General features: G+C 33.6%; 3 protein-coding genes across 4 annotated transcripts; 2 read left to right on the top strand and 1 right to left on the bottom strand.

Annotated features, from left to right (window-relative positions):
• The first annotated feature begins 10,311 nt into the window (after positions 1-10,311).
• On the top strand, positions 10,312-13,883 carry LOC106715454 (dopamine receptor 2). Of its 2 annotated transcripts, none has more exons than XM_045682225.1 (3): positions 10,312-11,689; positions 12,667-12,751; positions 13,709-13,883. In XM_045682225.1, exons 1-3 carry the CDS (start codon positions 10,437-10,439, stop codon positions 13,766-13,768), a joined length of 1,398 nt encoding a protein of 465 aa, XP_045538181.1. In that variant the 5' UTR covers positions 10,312-10,436; the 3' UTR covers positions 13,769-13,883. The 2 variants fall into 2 exon arrangements, with proteins under 2 accessions (XP_045538181.1, XP_045538180.1); XM_045682224.1 differs by lacking the exon at positions 13,709-13,883 and adding an exon at positions 12,845-12,934.
• Positions 13,884-17,777: 3,894 nt separating this feature from the next.
• On the bottom strand, positions 17,778-20,011 carry LOC123721948. Its single transcript, XM_045682307.1, has 2 exons — positions 19,984-20,011; positions 17,778-19,927 (listed from the first exon to the last, which is right to left on the bottom strand). The coding sequence occupies exons 1-2, from the start codon at positions 20,009-20,011 to the stop codon at positions 17,778-17,780; spliced, it is 2,178 nt and encodes a 725-aa protein (XP_045538263.1).
• Positions 20,012-20,286: 275 nt separating this feature from the next.
• LOC123721947 lies at positions 20,287-20,868 on the top strand. Its single transcript, XM_045682306.1, has one exon. It carries the CDS (start codon positions 20,287-20,289, stop codon positions 20,866-20,868), a length of 582 nt encoding a protein of 193 aa, XP_045538262.1.
• The last annotated feature ends 4,076 nt before the right edge of the window (positions 20,869-24,944 follow it).

Below are 24,944 nucleotides of genomic sequence, written 5' to 3'. Positions count from 1 at the left end.
CTTCATGGACAATAGAGAAAAACAACTAAGTGACTTACACAACTATGAGATTTACGGAGGCGTCGATCGATTGAATTGCGTAGAAGCTTTCTGTTGGCAAACGGCCAAATTATTTTTGCCAAACTCTGTGACTTTCCAACAAGGAAATAAATCTAATCAATGACACAAAATGTTTTATAACAATAACATATGACTGGTTTTCTTACGAAAGGATTTTATCGATGCTATGAAGTCCAAAAATGACAGGCTTATTTCGAAAAGGCTTATTTTGGTTTGATTCTTTTAGTTTATAATCATGTTATAAATAAAACAAGTTGTTAATTAGTTTATTGTTATTTCACATTTTACGAGACAAATTATTGTTCTGGATTTTTATTTTTAATTGTATTCGAATCCACGACTCAATATAGCGGTGCTCTATATACTTAATGAGAAGGCTGTTTGTTATTTATTTCATTATTTTATACCTATCACTATAGCATATATAAAAGCAATAAGATTTATTTGAAGTTCGTTTTTTTTTTGCCATCTAGGAATAATAAAATAATCTAGTATATAATAAGTGCATGCGTATAAATGAACTCTTAAGATAAAAAAATAACAGTAAAGAAGGAAACCACTTGAATGTTTTATGACTTTTGTTTCAATATATTTAGTTATTTTGGATTAACTCCAAGGGCATGAGCGGCATTTCTCTCTGATGCTCTTCGCACACATTAAGAGGAGGCCAAATTTTCAAACTGTTTGCCAAAAAAAGTGACAATACTTTGTTTTCATCGGGGCTAGTGTTAAGGTCAGGTTGAAGTTAGTTATACTAAATTGCGAAATATAATTTTTGAGGAAGGCCAATATCATAAAGAAAGTTTTCAGGCAAACAATTTTTTCATACACAATTTTTACAAAATTACAGCTTTTCCCATGAAGAATAAAGAAAAATGTAATGGCCAGCTTCTACAATACTTAAGTGCAGTTTGTTTGTTTACTAAATTTGAGTTTTCATTTTGATCAGAGTATACAACAATTTATTACTCTCGTTAATAGTTGAGTTGATCTCTTATTTCGGTATAAAACTCATTTGTTAATATTTACTTATTAATATATACCAGTGTACATGAACTCCTTTATACTTTTTTTCAGTATTATTTTTTTATTTTACATAAAGCTCTATGAAATATTACATTGAAACCTTAATAAGTCAAATGGAAGGAATCGCTTAACTGGTATCAAAGGAAAAGTTTATAAGTCGCTTATCATTTTATTAATTAACAAAATATTTCTTAAAGCCACCTTAAAATAATAAATTACGTCATATTACAAAAGCACAATATTTTTAAACTGTTGAAATTCACAACATCTTAGTTTCATAACAGTACTTTAAACGTAATTACTCTTTAGTATTAAGATAGTTAGGATTCGAACCTCTTTTTAACCGACTTCAAAAAGAAGAAGCTTATCAATTCGTCTGTTAACGTTTAGACAGTTAACTCTTTGTCGAGCAATTCAAATAAACTAATTACCAAAGTTAAATCAAAAGCGAATAAGCGACTTATCTAAATATAGATCATTAAATGAATGAAAATAATCCCCAAGAAGTTTTTATTCCATTTAATGAAAAGCTATTTGCTTATCTCCTTGAATAAATACTCAAAAACGTTTTAAAATTATATTCGTATTTAAATATTGTAATACTACTTATTGGAAACTAAAAAGGTGAAGTAAACCAAAAATTTTAAGTCTTTCAATTTATAATCTATTTTTAAGCTTTATTTTTTATTTTTATCTTTTTCCATAAACAGGATTAGTTTGACAGTCTGAAATCATTGTTATCTTACTTCTTACTAATATTATAAATACGATAAAGAAAAATTAAATGAAGAAATGAAATGGTGAATTGTGTAGGTAGAACGAGGTAACTCCAGAACTGCTAAAGGTAAAATTTAAAAGGTAAAGTTCAAATTTGAATAAGAGATAAACTATGATCTGGAATAGCTTACACTTAGCTGGCTTAGACTTATTCAGTTTTTTTCCTTTTACACGACGACAAAATAAAATAACGTAAAAATGTTAAATGCAAACTTTTCATATGCAAAACTTTTAAATTTCGAAAACATTAAAATTGACCTATATATTTTTTTTACGTCTCCGTAGGTATGTGTTTATTTCGTAAACTAAGCTTATAAAACAATATAAAAAAGAGCATCGAATTACACGTATATAATTTGAACGTAATCCATTCGGTTTCCCAAAAGCATATTTTGTGTTTGAAATATTTTCACGGAACGTTCCCCGGCTCGCCCATTCACCGCAATAAACACCACAAACTGAATGCTTGTTTTTTTTTGCGAGTGTTAATATATATTTAGGTCGTTTAACATTATTTATTTAATATTTCATAAACATAATATTAAATTTCATTAAGACTTTAAATTCGAATCCATCGAGATTTGTAATGGTTTCTCATGTTCTTGAAATTCTAGATTAAATTTTTAGTATTATCTTTTACAATAATCAATCATAACTAAGAATTGTAGGCAGTCTTTACATATCTCTCTACTTAATTCAAAACATGGCACATTTAGATACAAATTTAAACTTCCCAACTACATTTAATACCGTACTCTGCCATTAAAGAGATCCCCTCTTTGCGAAGATTGAGACATGTGACGTCACTTAGAGGGGTCTGAGAACTCTCGTTTGTTCTAAGCCACGTATACTCATTCGTCGCTTACTGGTATGTTCAATGTCACCATGTAGTACTTATGTACTTGATATACTGTTGTCTTGTTGTTTTTGACTTGTGTAGTGTTATGTATGTCTGTGCGTTTTTTTTCTAATGTGAGAGGGTCGCGACTTTTCTGTAATGTAATATTTTTGGGCTAACTTAATAAAGATAACCGTTTTAAATGTGTGTAAAACAAAACATTATTGGAAAGATTTGTAAAATTGTTTCTTAATTAGAATGCTACATTATCTCAGATCAAAAAATATTTTTTTATAAAATGTTCAAAAATACGATGTCGGCTTCGTACTGGTGGACTTGTATTTGGGCAGGTATTAATGTTAACAAAAACAATTTCGCTTTAAAAAAATTAAACGTTTTTTTAAAGATGTTTTTGCATTTTCATAATAATTGTCTTCCGTAAGTTACTACACAAAATAACACTTAAAATATTATTTTGTGCTAATGCACTCAACGGCAAAAAAAAAAGGTGTAATTTACCAAAAAATAGCAACAGGTACCTAACCACATAATTATTTTTATTACCTGTTTGATATTTTTCATCATATATTTAACATACATCAAAAAAATTCATATCAGCCAGGGAAGAAAACTCATGTTCGATTTTGAGTACAAATGTAAAAGGCAAACGGTTTCAGAATTCTAAAGTATCTGTTCCGATAGATTTGGTGCACACGCTTCGTGAAATATAAAATACGTCTACAGAATGCAGCCGATATTTCATTGCTGGATAACTATGACGCTCCTATTCAATTTGACGATGTCATAGAAACTGAATCAGATGAATTTAGTATTTAAAATCCGTTAATGTATATGAAAAGTATACATACAAAGAGAATCTTCAATTAAAAACGTATATGCGTTGCTGATAACAAAAAGAAACAACATAAAACGTTTTTACTTTAACTAAAAATCAAAAATTAAAAATTAATATTGGAACGAAATTCCTTATCGCGCGTTGTGAAGATCTAGACGGAAAAAATTCTTACGAAAAGTTGTCACGACACTTTTTGCTATATCACCATGGCAACGACGTGACAATATATAACGAAAATTCATAGAAATAAAATGTGCTTCTTGTGAAGACTTAAGTTTTTTATTCATAGAATAAACATTGGTTCCTTCACTAATTAATTGAAAGGAACTTCGTTCCATCCGGGTGTCCCTTGACACCTCTCAAGTTTTTTTTTTATACAATGTCTTAAATTTATAAAATTAAATCTGTAATTCTGACAAGGTAAAACAAATCATTAAAGAATATTTAATATGGACTTGAAGAAAAGAGGTCCTTTTTTCTTTACATACATATAGTGTTTGAAAACATAAACATATGATATTTTATAATTACATATCACTTATTATGTGATAAGTACTTAAGTTCTCGCGAATCTGGCTTCATAAGGAGACTGTATAGACATCTAGCACCTTACTGTGAAATTGAACTGGAACCGAAGCGAAGGCAATTTTAAAATGAAATAAAAAATATTTAACAGTTACACTTACAGTGGTATTGAATTTTAAATGGACCAAATTCTGCGTACCAATATATTGTATTTATGAAATGCTCATTTCATTTCGCTTGGGTTTCGGTCTGCTTTTGAGTAGGTATACTTACTAAACGACATAATAGTACACAGCAAAGTTTTCCTTACGAAAACTGTTGGATATAAATGTTTCTTACATATCGTAATTAAAAAAAAATCTGAACCTTTTCTCAATGCGAGACATTTATGCATACATATATCAAGTTGAACAACTTCCTCCCTTTTGTTTTCTGGTTTAGTCTGGTTCGAACGAGCTCAAAGCTGCTTCTTGGCCTACATTCGCATCTACGTTCGTTATTCTACCTATTTCGCTTCTTATTTAATTTACATCAGCTTATGTTGTACTAAAGATTACAAGCACGGAACTCTTCTGGCAGCTAAAGAAATAGAGTTTCATAATTATTTTTAAATTACATTTTTCAAAATGTTTGACGTGAATAGTTTTATTCTGTTGCAGTGAAAACGCACCTTAAACTGTCTAAAAAGAAAACGACATTCCGTATAGTGCCCTTATAAATAACTAGCAGTTGCTCGCCATTTCGTCTACACGGAATTTAAAAAATCTAGTAATAAATACTGTGAAATAATTTTTCAAGTCGGTTCAGTAGGTTCGGGGCCTATTCAATGCAAGCAATCAAATCTTTCCTCTTTACTAATATTGAATAGATTATATTTTTCAAGTTGGTCGATGTAAATAGTTTTATTTTGAGGTAGTGAAAACGCACCTTTAAGGTGTGTGTCTAAAAAGAAAACGCCATTCCCCAAAGTGCCCTTATAAATAATAAACCCAGTTCCAATTTAGCTGCTTGGCCGCTGCGATTTTCTGTTGTTTTCAAGCTTTATTATTTAAAGGAGTTTATTTTTTACAACAATGCTATTGTAATATTAATTAAATTTATATTCAGTTTTAAATTATTCCACATTTAAAACTTTTCTTTATCATCAAATTATAGCATGTTAGCTTAGGTCACGCAATTCGATATTCTTTAAAAAAAATTAAGAAGAAAAATGTATTTTCGTGGTAATTGACGATAATAAATATGCCAAACATATTCAGAAATTTAAATCCTGCCAGTGACTTCTATAGTAGAATTTTTTGTTTTTTTATACACTAGCTGTCGCCCTCGATTCCGTCTTTGCCAAATTTCATCAAGATCCGTTGAGACGTTTCGGAGATACCTTCAAACAAATATCCATCCATCCATCTAAATACTCGCATTTATAATATTAGTAAGATAATTTCAAGTAAAACAATCCATCCAAATAAATATTATAATATAAAATATAAAAAAAAAACAAAATCTTCTACAAAAAGCCTAATTTTATTATATACTTAATAATGTTTGTTTACTCATCTAGCCGAACCACAACAATTGACAGCTGACCATGAAATTTACACAAAATATTGTTATCTATCTTATTTTCTCTGATTCAACTCTTATTATCACTATGTTTCTGAGTAGGTATCGGCAGTGAAAACACACGGTTAAACTGGACGTAGTGTGTAATCTAGATAATGCTAGTATTAAAGTTAATTTAATAGTAAACTAGCACAGTAGAGTTCACGCGTGGCCGGCACTAATAATATTATATCTGTCGTTGTTAAACCTAACCCAAGTAATCATGAGACAGATATTTTATAATTTAATTATAAATTAGTCACGATAGTTGTTTGTTTCATGATTTGATTAATAAATTAATTAACCCTTCGTTATTTATTCGCATAAGACAAAGGATAGTTCTGCAAAATAGTAACATTTTCAAACAAATTTTAAACATATAAATAACTTTAATAAAGATACTGTTAAATCCAGAAGCAATATTCAAACTTTCGTGAGACATTATCACTAACTTATATAGAAACGGCTAAAACACTCACGTATATATATCCGGTGTCGGCACCGACTAGTTTCGACTCACATGAGTGAGCGACGGGCCGCGTCCGCGAAATAATACCAGTCCCACTCACCCTGATGAAGGGCCCCCGAAGGGCTCCAAACTAGTCGGTGACGACACCGGATATATATACGTGAGTGTTTTAGCCGTTTCTATATAAGTCCAGAAGCAATAGTTGTGTGTGGGCTAAAAGGTCAAAGAACCGTTATGTTATTTATGTTACCTCTATTTTTAAGGTAATATTAGCCTTTAATGTTATTTTTATGCTATTCTAGGTTATTCCTGCGGAAAGTAAATCATAAATTATTGCGTTGGTGCCTATTCGGTTCCCGGTATTCAGACAGTTCTACAGTATTTCATATCAAATCGGAACTCAATGGAAAGCGAATAAAGATTACTGAATTCTACGCCGATAGAGTTATGGTCAGAGGTATTTTTTTTAATAAAACAATATAAAACGTTTAGTTGTTATTTTGCCTTTTAATGTCGACTCCAGAGGTCCATTAAAGTGAAAAATGTATTACTACATATTATCATCAACCTAAAGACAATTTGAAAAATCAGTCAACTTTTAAACCACGGATTACAATATCCATGCACACACTATAATTACCCTTCTGTCATTTGGAAAATAAGCAGTTAATAAAGTTTTTTATAACATATTTGCAAATACATTTTTCGTATTTTAACACATCATTATAATATATCGAGGAGTGAACTGTGAAGAATCTCGAGCAACTCTAGAAATAAATTGAGGTAAACCCGATATGAAAATGGAAAATTTATTCTGGTCCCTTTATACTCGTGTGTGGAGTTCGTTCAGAACTCACAATTGATAACTTTGCATAACTTTCAAACAGTATATTTAGCTTATACTAGCTGTCGACCGCGACTCCGTCCGCGCGCAGTTAAAAAAAAACTTAATAGGGGTATGAAAAATAGATAGTAGCCTATTCTCAGAATTTCTGAACATATGAAATTTCCAAAAAAATCAGTCAAACGGTTTCGGAGGATTATGGTAACTAATATAGTGAACACGAGAATTTTATACATAACATAGTTCGTTTATAAGCCTCAAAAACAGCCACGTCCACTTGAGTTTGGTTAAAAATTAAAATGAATCGAATTGCATAAATCGAATTCGTAAAAGCAAAAATACATTTTGGCGTGTAGCTAATAGCTCCAGCATTCTATTGGCCTGTTTTGAAATTCAATGCACCAATATCCATTTTGATCGGGATTTGAATTTTAAATATTCTTAAAGACTAGCTCGGCTTGCCTTTAGTATGAATATTTTAAGGTTATTTGTGAAATAGTTTCCATCCTTATTACGGAAGCAAAAGTAAATCTATGAATGACGCATTGACATATTGGTGCTTGAGCAAATCTTATGGAACTTTTAATTAAATTAAAGCTAGCGTTTCTTTTATAAACTATAGACTCATAAACTACATGTAAGTGTAAGCAAACGTATCCAAAAAATCCAAGTCTCCTAAATAGGGCCTCAGACCTATTATCATTTTAATTTAAAAAAAACTTTTTTTTTTGTTAAATCTACAAAAGCCAACATAAATTAGTTTACATAAAAAGCTAATTGAATTTAAATTCACAAAAGAAAAAATATATTTTATGTATGGAAAAATGTTAAATATTGCAAAGCAATGAGGTCAACTGCCGGAATTGACTACTCAACGGCCACTCCTAACACTAGAGCACAGTTGAAAATGTAACTACCGCCCACCCATCCATTGTACTTGCCACTGTGCTTACTTGACATATGGTAAATAAGTATAATAAAGCACTTTATAGTTTCTACAATAGAAGAAAGGTACAATAGAGGAATCTGGTTGTGTTCTACTTTAAATACTAAAGTCTTTTAAACGGTGTGTAAATATTGAGACGACGACACGAAACAATATTCAATTGAACGTAGCTTTAAATGTGTTTGTACGGCAAAACACGGCAATTTTTCGGTACGCGGCAATTTTTCTATAAGGGGAACACCGCGGATTTCCGCAACTGTACATCTGAAATCCACAAAAAAAACCTTTAATGTTGACATTGGACTTTAATGGGGTAGTGTTTACGATATTAATTATTTTGATGTCATACAATACTTTTATAAAATTTTAAATTGCGATATTTTGCGAATAAAGACTTGTAGAGAATGCCTTTAGGCATTAAGTCCTCCTTGTACTTATAAAAGTGCTAAAGAATAAATAAATAAAAAAAATAAAATAAATAAAGTATAATAAATACGTGTTATGATAAAAGTTCAGGTCAAATGATGTAATTTTTCAGGCGCCACTTCGACTCATGCAATATAATTAATTACTATGCAAACTTGCAATACTATTAATAACTGAGCATGAATACAGAAAAATAACGAAATGATTCATGAAATGAAAAATCGAATAACACTTTACTCGTCAAAATTAGTACAAAAGGTTATATAATAGCCAAAAATCAAATAAGTCAAAATTTTATGATTTTAAAAAAAGTTTTTCAACTCGGTATTCATTAAAATATATATGATGAGATGATATTCATCTTTGCCTCTCGAAACTTCGATACAACTTTACGTATGACTCTCATACGGGTAAATTCTTATTGGCAAAGTTAGAGACTGGAGTTATAAGTTATAACTTGCGTCACAAGGTTGCAAATATAATTTGAATATGAAATTATTTAATGAGTTACTTCCTTGCATATTACTATACAGCCTATGCGCTATTTTTGATCTATCTATCTTTGTTCCTTTCATGCAGATCATTTCAGTCATTATGTAGTTTACTACTTTTTTACCAAACTTTCAATTTACCAAACTATCAATTTATTTAGTTCAATTAATTAGAAAGAGCTACGACTTTTTATGTTATTGATCGTTCTGGAGTTGTTTTTTAATAAACAGAAGCTTGTTAAAAAATGTATGCTATATTTATTTATAAAACAACCATTTCAATTGAAAAGGTGTCTGAAATGGAAAATATATTAATACTCAGCTCCGAGTTCATTGAAAACGCCGTATAAGTTTTATGAAGTTTTCCGTACATTGTTGGAACTTTGTCTAGTTGGCTGTAGCTTTTAAAAAAAGACAGAAAACTATTTTTAACAATGTATTTTTTTATTTTAAGACTATTTCTTTATGAACAACTTTGTTATAATTGAGTAAAAGAACATCTTAATTAACTTTAACACCTTAGATGTTTTTATTTCACTAACATTTATTAAAAAAAAATACTTTTAACATAGTACTTTTTTATTATATATTATAAGACATTTAAAGTATATCTTTTACTTAGTATCGTCATTTGTCGACGATAGATTATTTTTGACAGCCAGTCAAAAAAAAACAAATAAGTCTATCTATAGTTGTACCCAAATTATAACCTAAAAATGTGTCTACCATAGTAGTGTTAAGTGATTTGTTATATTGAAAATCACCAGTTTCGTACTAAGAGTATTAATTATAGATTGAATTCAAAAGATTGAATGTGAATGGCTACAAAGGTAAAGGAAAACCAAGGAAAGTATTGATAGTGTGAAAGATAATATGCGTAAGAAGGGAATGAATTCAGATATGACGGCTGACAGAGATGTATGGAGCAGTAGTCCATACTGTGCCGACCCCCCGTAGGAACAAGGGCAGGTTGATGATAATTTCAAAAAATATTTTTATATTTCACCTTACACATAATATGATTCATAATGCTATATCGAATGGGTTTAAACAGTGTATATCGAAAAGTATAGCTGGATATAATGGCATGGCTCGGTCGGAGCGCCCTCATGCGAGCGGCTTGTACACGGCCCATAGAACACAATTCGTTTGATCTTTCCGCCTGCTCACTAAACGCTATTTATAGCTAATTCGAACAAGAATACACTGATAGTGTCATTTAGTTGTTATAATATTTAACAGAATTTAATCTTAAAAGTTACTTTAATATAAAATCTACGTGGTAGTTATACACCAATAACCATTCATTACGAGTCCGAAGAATTATTTAATGATAAAGTAAATTAATAATAAAGCTGAATGTTTTCACTAAATCATAACCATGACTTTTCTTTTGTTTCAGAAAGCAATACATTTCTGTAGTGGAAAAATAAAATATGCAAATGGAAGATGCATTTAAAATTGAAATTGCGAAATACCGCCGCCAAGAATATAATATACAAATGGCTGCAAGCAAAACAAGGGAAATATAAACACAGACCATGGAGCTAGATAACGAATAGAAATATTTTAAAATATGAATGCTTCAGAACCAGAGATATTGGTGGCAAAAGGCCAATATGAAATATCACAAATAGGTCCCGAATATATATGGGAGTCCAAAGCTTTCAATATTGGAATAGAATTCAATGCAACTTTTGATAATAACACAGGATCTAATAGTACTGATAATTCCGCTGAGCTTTGGAAGGAATACATACACTTACTCCAAGATCGAGCTCTTCTTGTAACGTTCCTACTTTTATTTTCACTTACCACTGTCTTTGGAAATATGCTTGTAATAATGGCAGTAGTTCGTGAGAGGTATTTACATACATCTACTAATTATTTTGTAACATCACTTGCTGTGGCGGATTGCTTAGTTGGACTTGTGGTGATGCCTTTCTCAGCTCTATACGAAGTACTGGAACATACCTGGTTTTTTGGAGTCGACTGGTGTGATGTATGGAGATCTCTTGACGTTTTATTTAGTACAGCCTCAATTCTTAATTTATGTGTTATATCACTGGACAGATATTGGGCGATTACGGATCCGATAACCTATCCAATGCGTATGAGTGGTCGGAAAGCTGCATTTCTAATAGCAGCTGTGTGGGTTTGTTCCGGAGCTATTTCCTTTCCGGCTATAGCTTGGTGGCGAGCGGTGCGTTTGGAAGAAGTACCAGATTATAAATGTCCATTCACGGAAAACTTGGAATATATAATATTTTCATCGACTATATCTTTTTATTTGCCACTATTTGTAATGGTATTTACCTATTATCGGATATACCGAGCCGCAACAATTCAGACACGGTCTCTTAAAATTGGTACGAAACAAGTCATGAGGCCGAGCGGAGAACTTGAATTGACTTTGAGGATACATCGTGGTGGAACAGTACGGCAAAGAGCAGATGTATGTCACGGTGGTTGCACACCAGAAGAACATGATCATGAACCTTTGACTGCACTACAGAACAATGGATTATCAAGATCATCAACACGATTAACTAATGTAGCTCATACAAAGCATTTGCCGAAGAATTTCTCTTTATCTCGTAAATTAGCCAAGTTCGCTAAAGAGAAGAAAGCTGCAAAGACTTTGGGAATTGTGATGGGTGTATTTATAGTGTGCTGGCTGCCTTTCTTCGTCGTCAACTTATTATCTGGAATTTGTTCATCGTGTATCACTCACGAGGAAATTGTGAACGTTGTGGTGACTTGGCTTGGCTGGGTCAATTCGTCAATGAATCCAGTCATATACGCCTGCTGGAGTCGAGATTTTAGAAGGTATAATTTTAAATATAAAACTAACAACAACATCCCATTTCAACAACAAATGAGCTTTAACTTTTTATATTACGAAAAAGAAAAACTTAAAATAAATAGAAAACCAAGTTATAAATAGAATGATGATATCTAATGGAGGTCTGCTTCGAAAACCGCAATATTCCTTTGTATATGAGAATCCGATGTTGGTAGTATATATTGCTGATCTACATCTATTTGTCACAATGCAATATACTTGTCCCGACTTTTTGTACTTGACCCTTGGAGCACGCTCAATCGACGTCATTATGTTCGAATGTTTCGGCATATTTGTAATTCCATGACCCAACGCTATATTGTTTCGTTCAAGCTCAAGGCCTTTAATAAATTATAAATAGAAAGCGTCTCGTTTGCGACCCAACATTTTAGCCGAACGTCAATTGATTTTATCTTAGAGCCAACAAAGAAAAGATCTGACATTTATAGACCACTTTAGATGGCATCTCATGTAAGCAACACATAATCGTGTGTAGAGTTCATGAATAGAATTTCATATTATTTGATATAAAAAATTGGTTTCCATGTCTTTTAACTCAAAGAACAAAACCTAATTAAGTCTTGGGCCAACAAAGTCGCCTACAATGGCCTATCACTAGCAGGAATCGAATCCTTAAGAATTTTTTGTAACTACTTGTTTAGAAGAAAACACCATGACTCTTATATTTTAATTTTGATCTTTAGGACTTCTACATTAGGGTTTCTGGTTATTGCGTAACTTACGAAATTGGGTTGGGCTCTAGTAGTCTCTCTAGTAGTAGAGATGATAAGCATTAACAAGTAGCTCTCATTAAGTCCCACCAAGATTTTGAATTCTCTCGAATTGAATCTCTAAAATATCTTACATTGAATAACATTGCTACAACCTTGATAGGAGACAAGATCCTATGCTTTATAATGAATTGGCAGTGGTTCATACATAATTCATAATTTTGTTACAGGGCCTTTCTTAGAATTTTATGTACATGCTGTCCGAGAAAGTTGCGTCGAAAATATCAACCGCAACTGCGCTTCAAGCAATCACAGGTATATTTTTTGTACTTTTACATCAGCCAAAGACTTAAGAAGATATTTTGATGATTCATCTTTTTCGTTATTCGTTTTCTTTTTAATTTTCAGTTACGTACAACACGTCGATATTATTCGTCAAGTGAGCTCGTGGGTATACAGCAAGTTAGGCAAAATTCATGCGAACAGACTTACATATAGCGATATACAGGCTGTTCTTAAATTCTCAATTTCCTAGTGCCTTTTTAAATTCACCTAAATCTTTAATTACCATCAAAAAAAAATTAAATAACAATACATTCGTAAATTTTTATATCTTTTGGAGCCTATAGCAACGTATTTACAATATTAAAGAGGTATGTGTGAATAATTGTTCACTTAATACTTCTTTTGCACTTAACTCCTTTGCTAAATCCAAACTTTCCTGCTAACTTGGTATTTGTCTGTATTGATTGTATACACCCTGTATGTGCAAACACTTTTCCCTTTTAATACTGAACTTTGTCTTTGATAATTAATTTATTAATTAATCTAAGTCGAAATCTGTCTTAAATTTTTTCAGTATTTAATGTAATTATATTAATATTTCACAAGTGATGCATGAATACCTCTGAGTAAAGAACGTTGATCTCACAAATTTTTATTCTTTAAATTTTCATTTCTTTAAACCTTTTATTTGTTAATAATACTAATTGTGTAATTACTAATATTGCATGAACCTTTTGAATATGTCTCAATTTAATTTTTATAAACTCTCAACAACGAAGAGTTACTTAACATTTTAGTAATATCAAAGACTACTAATTTACAAATTCATAATTTAAGACATAATGCCTATTTTAATTTAAAAAAACTTGATAAAGAGATTTGTAAAAGAGTCTTTAAACTTTTTTGTAAAGCTCTAAAATTTTACGAAAAAAAAAAACTTTTAATATTCTAAATTCGAAGATAAGAACCCATTCATTTGTGTTACAGTATCCTCTATCTACGATGATGTATTCATCGGTATCACAACATGAGATGTGTCGGTTGTGACAACAAGCGCGCGCGGGAACTGGCCGACCTGCCCGCGCACGTTGCTCCTGATGCCAGCGTCGCCCTGGCCGCCGGGGCGACAGGCACATAGACGAAAGGCTTGAATCCTATCCCATGAGAACTCTAGAACATTCCTACGACGAACATTGCGTCGAAAGAATATCGTGCAATGACAATATATGTCAAGACTCGGAATCTATAAGTGAAGTGAGTCTAGAAAGTGATAGTCGTCGACAAAGTTTAAAGAAAATTAAAAAGAAAGTGTCGTACCAAATAAAAGCTGAAGTGAATACTTAGATATGTAATTTAATCGTAAGTTACTAATGGTCTATTTCTAGTCAAATTTCACATATGTGAATATTATTTTCAATCAGGAGCTGTGATTTATTGATTAGCTGTGTAAATATATAAGTGATTTTTGTAAATATAAATTTTCTAATAAGCTTTCTATTATGTATAAATAAAGGGAAGTAAAACGCTTCTGTTTGTATATATTTCTACTGTAAACTGTAACTAAATACTCTAAGTGTGTAAGATATTCGAGTATAGTAATACTTTTTGATACGCTTTAAAAAACTTATTAAATATTAGTTTTATGTACTTGTAAATGATCTCGTCTTTTGTCTTATTTTGTACAGTTTTCAACCCAAGCTATCTATGTTTTTTAGTCTCATAAAATTATTTAAGCGACTTAAAAAAATATTCGTTGTTTCGTAGTGACGTCATCGAAATAAGACTTCATATTTTTGTGATGTAATGATATGTATATTTTAAATCTATCCAGAAACAATTGAAGTCGATTTATTAATTTTTAACCCTTTTGACGTCTCCTTAAAATTGTTGTAAAGCCGAGAAAATATTGTTTTACGATTTTATTTTAAATGGGATGTTTAATTTTTCTTTTATAACGTACAATATTAAAATCTATGTTATCTTCTTTTATTGTTAGTGGTATAAAATACTAAGGAAACTATTAGATATAGAAAAATGTTTCTAATTCAACATTTTGTATTTCCCTTCTCACTGTAATTATATGATTATAGCCATTTAAAATTCGTAATAATTGACTTCCGTTAAAAATAAAAATATATGTTATCAGCGCATAGAAACATAATTACATTTTATTTACAGTACAGTTACATTAAACAAAGTAATGGCCTAAAATTGTCAGTTATTTTAAAGTATTTTATAACAGATTAAAACACAATTAACCAATCAATAAAGAAGAAAGTTATAAGAATGAATGGGGATGGCTACAAAGTGTAGGAAGATCGAAGAAAGTATGTCTGGATTGTGCGAAAGAGGATATATGTAAGAAGGGTGTGAATTCAAATATGACGACTGATAGAAATGAATGAAAGAGTATACCTAAAACGCTGACCTTTCTTAGGAAAAAGGGCAGGCAGGTTATGAATACTGAAGTTAGTATGAGTATGGTTTGTATAGCAAAATACACTACAGCTAGGCTCACCGATTATCCACTACATGCTACCTACGAGTTCTGGGATACTTTGGACATATTGCCCGGAGAAACCCCTTCAACTTGTACAAATAGATCGTGGTTGGAAAGATAGAGTGTCATGGGGTCGATAACCTAACCGCTGGTCCGATCAAGTACCTGAGACAAGCTGAAGACCTCACGGCCTGGAGGCAGCTGGTCGATGCATCCGTAAAGGCATATTAAGACAAGCACGACCTTCAGTATATGAAGAAGTCTTACCAAATGAAACCAGTTTTAAAATCTGCGATTAAACTGTATTATCGCTTCATTTTCGCGCTTTGATTCTTGTTTGCTTTCTCTTGTGCTAGAGGCGTTAATAGTGAACATCAATCTATTTTTTTTTGTGACTGAGTAGCCACTGTTTGCCTTGAGGAGGCATTTACAGTTTCACCGGACTTGAGGTGGCCGAGCGCAGATGGCGCTTAGCCTAAACCTCGTTTAACATCAATCTAATTTTAATGCCACTATATCTGTGTTCATTCCAGAACTGTAACTTTTTTTTTCAATATTTGCTCAAAGTAATTCCACGATTTAAGACGTCGCTGTGTACTTCCTAACTTACGGTATAAATATAACTTGATATTACTGGTAGTTTTTTAGTTCGTTTTAGTAAAAAAAATATATTAATTGTATATTGTTGCATGTAGTAATTATGTTTGTTCGAAAAAATACCACACAAAATAATAAACTAAAGGTTTTTTTATGTCAGATAAAAGTTTAAGATAAAAATAAATGTTATAAATCAAAAAAAATTACTATAAGTAAGTGTATTTGTCAAAAAATTATATTAGATCATAAAATATTGTTGTCTAAAAAATAAATGTATGTTTCTTAAGTTTATAATTGTAAAAATAATCAGAGCCATTTATAGATCTTTACCAGAGTGCCTGTCTAACTGTTGATTCTTGTAAATAGAATTTCTTACTATAAAAATGCAATTCTTATCCTATAATGTCTATATCTTAAATATGTTTAGATAGATACATGTAAAACGTGAATACTTCTAATAAAAATAATGGGTTGTCGTAAAAATTTATATTAAATATTTTTTTTAAATATACTTTTTTTTCTAACCTTCCTTACGAAAGAAGACAAAGGAAATAGCGAACGCTTTACATCCAAGTTTCAACAATTTCCTTGTCACTTGAATGTGTTTTCTCTGTCGCTTGTACTTGCAAGTTAATGCAAGACAAGTTGCGGCGAGATAACTTGTGACTTGTGATCATTTATTACGTTTAAACCTGAAACTTTTTGATAAAAGTACAAATGTTATAAAGGTAAAAATGTTATAAGCTTTAAGGCATAAATATTAATTTTACTACACCAATCACTTTTATTTTTAAATTAGATATAGTTTTTGTTTTGAAGGCTGCGCATAGACATCTATAACCACAGATGCGTTGCCTACCTTTAATCGATGCTATGCGTTCCATCCTTCATCAAATCCACTTCTACCCATCCTTTCTTTACAAGGAAAGGATGGGAAGGGAAAGGGGACAAAAATTAGACCTCCGGCACGCACAACTATTAAAAGAAACGCGGAATTACTTCCACTTCACATCTGTCTTTTGTGTGGTCGTGTCGTCACCGGTCGAGCCGGCTCATTCGTGCAGCAAATGTTGTTGTTGTTGCTAGCATATACCACTGTTATTTATATTAATAGATGATCATTTCGTCGATATATCAGAAATCAAACACAAAATATTAAAGAATACTTATACTAGATACATTCCATAAACTAATTTCGATAGTTTACATTTTGAAACGGTAGATTGTAATTAAAATTCTGATCAACGATTCGTTCAAAACTGTGTGAACTGAATTGATTTTATTTTATGATTAAACATCACAGTGAAGCGAAGAGTTACAAATTCAAAAAACAATTATTTGCATTGGAGTGCGATCGACATTCATCGCTTCTGAACACTAATAAAACTTTATTGTGTCTAGCTCTATCGATTGAAAACAACGAGTTTCAGCTCGCATAAACTTTTACGATCATGAAATGAATAGTTTCCAGTTCGAATTCCAAACCGACATATTTTTAGCGACCCTTTATTAACCTTGTCTCGTAAAATTTAAAGGGTTTAATTTTCGTTATTCGATTACTTTGGATAAAATATTTGTTTTAACCTAGTTTTTTTTTAAACATTTAAAATTGAAATAAAATAAAAGAAATAATAAAATAAAATGTTATTAAATGTAACATTTAAAACGCATTTCTAAATTGTGTTATAAGGTAACAAAGGTCATGGCTTCGCAGAAGTTGAACCACGATTATCCTCGCGTGGGTGTCATTTTTGTTTGAAATAACTTTTAGCCTTTTACCTTTCGATGTTTAAAATTAAAGCAAGGATAACTTTGAGAATAACTTATTCAAACTTTCGTGAGACATTATCACTAACTTATATAGAAACGGCTAAAACACTCACGTATATATATCCGGTGTCGTCACCGACTAGTTTCGAGCCCTACGGGGGCTCTTCATCAGGGTGAGTGGGATTGGTATTATTTCGCGGACGCGGCCCGACGCTCACTGCGCGCCTGCGCTCTTAGGGCGCGTCTTGAGGGGGCGGGGGGAGCGGGGTGCGCCGGCGTCGTTGACGAGGTTGATACCAAAGCAGTGTTGGTGTTGTTATTAGCGTTTCCGGGGGCACAAAATGTACTGATTATATCCACAATATCGTCTTCAGCACTGTTGATGTTGTGTCGCGCCGCGTTCATTAAGACGGGTTCCCATGTACGCGGCAGAGCCCACCCCTTGTCTCTGTTGAAATTAGGTCGACGACCTATTTCAATAGCCTCCCGAAGCTTCCGAGACACGAAGTTCCTCTCACGGGCCAGCACTTTAACTTTGTCGAACCTAATATAATGCGAGGTTCCGGAGTTAAGTGCGTGATCCGCAACCGCCGAGGTGTTGCCGTCTAATTTACGCATACTGCGGATATGCTCAGAGAGTCTCGACTTTATATTGCGCCCCGTTTCGCCGACGTAACTTTTACCACAGTCGCACGGGATCTCGTAGACACCAGGACTATCTAGGGGATCCCGGTCTTTTGGAGATCGCAGAAGTTGTTTGATCTGTGTCATTGGGCGGAAAATTGTCCTGATGCTGAACCTACGGCGTAACAGGTGTCCAATTTTGTCCGTAACCCCTCGCATAAATGGTAAATAGACCGGGACCCGCTCTGCAACCTGAGGCCGTGGTTTGCTGGTCGTGTTCGCTATTCGGTAACTCTGTCGCCAGTTGTATCCATTGCTCTCTAATACGTGCCGTACGTGCGTCAATTCAGCCTGCAGGAATTGAGTGTCGCATAAACGTATTGCGCGACTTATAAGCGTGCGCGGCACTGAAGATAGCTGAGATGGATGGTGATGAGAGTCCGCCCTCAAGTACCGATCCGTGTGTGTAGGCTTTCTATACACGGTGTGTACTAGATTACCACTAGGTTCCCTCTTCACTAGTACGTCCAAAAATGGGAGAGTTCCTTCATTTTCCTCCTCCGTAGTAAAATGGATTTTTGGATGTACGTCGTTCAAATGGTTTAGTAGTTGAGTGACGGCTTGTCTGGGAACTATAGCGAACACGTCGTCTACGTATCTCCACCAGTATCTGGGTTTAAAAGGTGCATGCTTCAACGCCTCCTCCTCGAAGTATTCCATAAATATATTAGCCGCAACTGGTGCTATTGGCGAGCCCATCGCCACTCCATCCATCTGAAGGTAAAAATCCCCTCGCCAACGGAAATAGCCACTCGTAAGGCAGAACTCTATTAAACTCATGTAATCAGTAGGTATATTGTGTGATATAAGGCGTTGTCTTATAATATTTATAGTTTCCGCTACCGGTACATTTGTAAATAGAGACGCCACGTCGAAACTCACCATTATCTCGTCGTTTTGGATTTTGACGTCCTTCAACAATTGAATAAAGTGATTTGAGTCTCTTACAAAGCTCGTTGTTCTGCCGGTCACCGTCTGTAATATGCTTGCCATGTGACGTGAGCTTTTGTAAGTGGGTGAGTCTATTTGACTCACGATGGGACGTAAGGGCCAGTTAGGTTTGTGGATTTTTGGCAGTCCATATATTTTTGGAGGTGTCGGATTCAGTGGCCGCAACTGTTTTTTATCAATATCTGGCAGCGTGGATAGGATCTTATTTAACCTAGAAGTTACACGGGATGTTGGATCATAGCTTACTTTTTTGTATGTATTGGTGTCACTTACCAAGTGTGTAACTTTCTGTTCGTACTCCGCCGTATCTACTATAACAGTTGCGTTGCCTTTGTCAGCCGGTAATACGAGGATATCCGGATTTTTGCGTAAAGACGTTAATGCCTGGACCTCCTGCCTTGTCATGTTCTGATTCGGACTATGGCATTTGCGTAAAATAGCTGATGTGTCCTGCCTAAGGCATTCAGCTTCCGGTCCGGGCACCTTGTTTCGCATCAGGCAGTTTTCGACGCTTGAAATTATGGACTCCACCGGCACTCTGTTTGGAGTAATGGCATAGTTTAAGCCTCGTGACAGCACTTTCAAAGCCACAGCTGACACTTCGTGTGACGATAAATTCAAAACATTCGTTACCGGTGTATTAGAGCAGGAACGTGTATTTGTACTTTTGCCTTCATTTTTCATCAGGCGCTCGAAGAGGGAACCTAGTGGTAATCTAGTACACACCGTGTATAGAAAGCCTACACACACGGATCGGTACTTGAGGGCGGACTCTCATCACCATCCATCTCAGCTATCTTCAGTGCCGCGCACGCTTATAAGTCGCGCAATACGTTTATGCGACACTCAATTCCTGCAGGCTGAATTGACGCACGTACGGCACGTATTAGAGAGCAATGGATACAACTGGCGACAGAGTTACCGAATAGCGAACACGACCAGCAAACCACGGCCTCAGGTTGCAGAGCGGGTCCCGGTCTATTTACCATTTATGCGAGGGGTTACGGACAAAATTGGACACCTGTTACGCCGTAGGTTCAGCATCAGGACAATTTTCCGCCCAATGACACAGATCAAACAACTTCTGCGATCTCCAAAAGACCGGGATCCCCTAGATAGTCCTGGTGTCTACGAGATCCCGTGCGACTGTGGTAAAAGTTACGTCGGCGAAACGGGGCGCAATATAAAGTCGAGACTCTCTGAGCATATCCGCAGTATGCGTAAATTAGACGGCAACACCTCGGCGGTTGCGGATCACGCACTTAACTCCGGAACCTCGCATTATATTAGGTTCGACAAAGTTAAAGTGCTGGCCCGTGAGAGGAACTTCGTGTCTCGGAAGCTTCGGGAGGCTATTGAAATAGGTCGTCGACCTAATTTCAACAGAGACAAGGGGTGGGCTCTGCCGCGTACATGGGAACCCGTCTTAATGAACGCGGCGCGACACAACATCAACAGTGCTGAAGACGATATTGTGGATATAATCAGTACATTTTGTGCCCCCGGAAACGCTAATAACAACACCAACACTGCTTTGGTATCAACCTCGTCAACGACGCCGGCGCACCCCGCGCCCCCCGCCCCCTCAAGACGCGCCCTAAGAGCGCAGGCGCGCAGTGAGCGTCGGGCCGCGTCCGCGAAATAATACCAATCCCACTCACCCTGATGAAGAGCCCCCGTAGGGCTCGAAACTAGTCGGTGACGACACCGGATATATATACGTGAGTGTTTTAGCCGTTTCTATATAAGTTTGAGAATAACATTATAACCAGATTTAAAAATATGTTATCTATTTTATTCTCACCATTTATGCTCGTACATTGTTTGTCTTTGAAAAAACTACTTCGGCATTGGGAAGTACAAACCTATCGTCGTTGTAACGTCTTGTAACTTCAACAGTTTTTCGGTTCATAAAAATTGTGATACCATTAGATTTGTATACTTCTCAAAAATGTCGTAGAGTTTATTGTTAGTCTTTAAATAATTACTATTTAAAATTGTTAACAGAAAGATAAGTTAGTTTATCTTAGTACTATCATTTTTAGTCAAAAAATTTATTTAATACGAATATTATTTTATAAAAACTCTCTTATTTTATATTCCCTCTCTGTCTATTTTTAACAACGGAGCGAGAAAATTGCAGGGGAGATGTACCGGCACGTACCTGCATTTCTCGAGGAAGACGCAATAATTTCCCGCGAGAATTTGCAAATTGTAAATTTAACGTTTTAGGGAATGGAGTTCATAAATTTGATTTACTGGGAACTTAGTATACTCTCTTTAAAGATGTTTTATAAAGATTTATTATTTGTATACTTGCCGACTAGTCCGTTCTTTTCTGAAAAGTTTTACTTTCATATAAACATGACGATTTTTGTCACAAAATTGGCACGTAGACACTTATCCAGTGGAATTCGAAACCTTGGACAGGACATAAATCAGTTCATGTCGCAAGAGACATGCACATGGTGTGTATTCTGTGTAGGTATGTTAAGTCGTCATCGTCAGCTTACATATGACACGACGAAGGGGCTCGCAACTTTCGCAAATTTGGGTAAGACCATAGTCAACCACGCTGGCCCAGTGCGGGTTGGTTGTCTTCACACATATCTTTGAATTTCTTCGCAGAAGTTGATCCTTCACCATAAGGACTTCGGATAAATGTATATGTGAAATACGAAAATCGAAAAACACATTGGTACATGGCGGGGATAGAATCCAGAAATGTAGATTTCAGTCCGGTCCCGTCAAGCGGTCAACAACTGCACCACAGATGTTCTGCGATGTTTAGTATTTCATTACTATTCAAATAAATATAACATAACAGAAGGAGTGATGAAGATCGTAATATTAACATATAAGTATATATGTCTTTTTTATTAACTGAAACATTACGATTATTTTTAAAGAAGAATTAATGAGGCTGGTACTTAAAAAATGGAAAAAGATTACGTATGCTCCGCCATGCGAAACCGGGATAGATGACTAGTTTCATATAAATCGATTTTATACGTGCTAACCTTTGAACGTAATCGATATAGCTTCGCCGTCGCTTGGAAGATTAATGAACGCTCTGAGAAATGGTCGCTTTTTGTCGCATCTCCCCGCAACTATTAATACTGATTTTTTAGTGGCACTATAGATGCCGTCATTCGATTCAACTTTGACATCTTATAATTAGCTAAGACTAATGAAAAGTAATGCTGCAAGATGTATGGCTACAAGGATTGCATAGGGATGAATACTTTGTTACGAAAGAAAAACTTACAAAACGTAAAATTTTGCTTTTTCTTTAGAAAAAGAGTGTGCGATTTAAAAATAATTCAAAAGACTTGTAAGTTTATAATCAACTTAACGGATTCGAAAAATTACAATTTCTGAATATAATAATTTCTTACGGTGAAGGAAAACATCATGATGCAACCAGCACATATCTGAGAAGAAATTCAAAGATATGTGTGAAGTCAACCAACCCGCATTGGGCCAGCGTGGTTGACTATGGCCTAGTCACCTCTAACTTGGGGTAGGTTTCGAGCCCTTCAGTGGGGACGTATAGTGAGCTGATGATGATGACAAAAAATGACAGTCCTGTATAGATAAATCGAAATGAAGATTCGACACTTAAATATCCAAGCTACAGGTTTGTAGAAAAGTGTATTTTCATTTTCTAGTTCGCATCATTTTAATATAATCTGGAGTGAGTTAGTAAATCTCCGGGGAATCAGTGAGCAAATTGTGGAGAAATCGTTCACAAAACCCAAGTTTATTGTATTACTTTAACAAGGGTTTCGCTCATAATTTACTATTAATAACTTTGACAATTGTTGAATATAAACGAATACTGTTAAATCTTATTTATTCCTTAGTAGATAGCCAAGTAACTTAAAATAAATTGAAAGCTAATTTAATTTCTTTATAAATTTTGTATTTGTAAAACTACGCTTTTATGTTTAGCAAAATATTATGATAAATTATTCATACGGAAACCTAATTAAGAAGGCTTAAAAAGGAAGGCTTAGCCACTTGAAGCGTAATGCTAAAATTATTTAGGACCCAAAAAAATAATTATGCATTAGAAAATAAATTTCACAACAATCTTGAAATATTAATACTCGCGATCCAATTTAATCCAATTTTAAGTGTATAAATAATAAAAATATATAGTACATATATAGTATACACATGCAATATAATTAATAGCTTTCACAAAATGCAATTTCCTGACGCGACGCTGCACGGCAAGACTCGTATATTAATTGTTCGGTAAACAGAGATCGATTTTCATAACATACGTTGAATTAATAACATCGCAAATATAATGTAATACTTTCGTTATTTTTAAAAACAACTTTTCTAGAATCTAACGCGTTATTTATTGCGTTAACGGTTTTATTTTCATTCATTGTTTATATCTAATTTCTAAATAAAATTTAGTAATCTCACTAATATTATATATGCAAATGTTTAGATGGATGAATGGATTGTTTGAAGATATCTCTAGAACAGCTCAATGGATCTTGATGATATTTGGCCCAGATATAGAATATAGTCTGGAAGAACACATAGGCTACTAAAATCAGAAAGATTCTCCAAAGAAATACAATACTAAGTAGATATTTAATCTTGACAAATTTTAGAGGTCAAACCATTAAATTTAAAACTAAAGCAATATATTTCAAGGGAAAACTATCGTCAATTTTAGGAAATATATCAGGGAATAAATGTTACAAAGACTGATGGGGGTTCTCAAAAAGGTTAGACTCCGAGAAATTCGTCCATCAATTATTCACATAGGCTCTAAAAGAGAAAACAACCCATTTGGACTGACAACATATAAATTTTAATTTCTGTCTCAATTTTATCTAAGAAATTATTTTAATCGAAATTAAATTATCCTTTTTGATTAAATCGTTTCGATTTTTAAATTTAAATTTTATTTTAATCAATAATTATTTTATTTTATTTTTATTCTCCGGCACTTTTTAATTATCAGCCAGTTATTTTTTAATATTTTAAATTAATCATTATACATTACTAGTTAAAAAAGTCACTTAACATTGATAAATAAATACAATTTGTTACAACTTAGTTTTTCAATAAATTCAATAAACCACAATTAATCTTACTGCCGAAATTATCAGAAGGAAAAAGAAGTAACTTACTTTTTTGAATAAATTAATATAAGACGTTTTTGGTAGTAAGTTAAAGTTGTCGACGTAGGCGGCGCTTAAGAAGACGTCGTAAACAGGGTAATAGCAAAGTTGAACTTTCTTTAGGTAAAGTTTAATGATGCTTTTAACGTTTTAAACACTTCTTAATTACTTTCATATCTTAAGCATCGTTCAGTGGCTTCAGTTAATACTGGGAAGTGGGATAACGAGTTTAAGTTGCGACATCTAACTTATGAACAAGTAATAAATAAGTGCAGTTTTGTAACTGCACACAGAGACGGTGATCAGTCATTGAGGGTCTTTTTATTGAAATTATACTAAGAAGAAGTCTTAATTTCACGCAAAATACGCGCTTAACGTAGAGTTGCGGAAACCCTACTAATAGAAATACTCTCTTTGGAAGAAACCAGACACATTTATTTTGCATATTTCTAACACTAGTATCGTACAAATTAATTAATTGTACGAAGTCGAAATGCAACGCTTGTCTTATTTTAAAAATAAAAGCAAAACAAAACACTATTTGTACAATAGAGCAAAAAAAACTGTA

The sequence above is a fragment of the Papilio machaon genome, chromosome 18 (genome assembly GCF_912999745.1).
Source record: "Papilio machaon chromosome 18, ilPapMach1.1, whole genome shotgun sequence".
Lineage (NCBI taxonomy): Eukaryota > Metazoa > Arthropoda > Insecta > Lepidoptera > Papilionidae > Papilio > Papilio machaon.
The sequence above is the reverse complement of the archived record's forward strand: the minus strand, read 5'-3'. Positions and strand labels throughout refer to the sequence as shown.

Bases quoted from the DNA above. Each gene is read 5' to 3' on its own strand.
- LOC106715454 (XM_045682224.1), top strand. From the start codon at position 10,437: ATGAATGCTTCAGAACCAGAGATATTGGTGGCAAAAGGCCAATATGAA. The intron at 11,690-12,666 runs GTATAATTTTAA...ATTTTGTTACAG, and splicing joins TGGAGTCGAGATTTTAGAAG to GGCCTTTCTTAGAATTTTAT. The intron at 12,752-12,844 runs GTATATTTTTTG...TTTAATTTTCAG, and splicing joins TGCGCTTCAAGCAATCACAG to TTACGTACAACACGTCGATA.
- LOC123721948 (XM_045682307.1), bottom strand. From the start codon at position 20,011: ATGGATGGTGATGAGAGTCCGCCCTCAA. The intron at 19,928-19,983 runs GTACCGATCCGT...GATTACCACTAG, and splicing joins TGATGAGAGTCCGCCCTCAA to GTTCCCTCTTCGAGCGCCTG.
- LOC123721947 (XM_045682306.1), top strand. From the start codon at position 20,287: ATGACACAGATCAAACAACTTCTGCGATCTCCAAAAGACCGGGATCCC.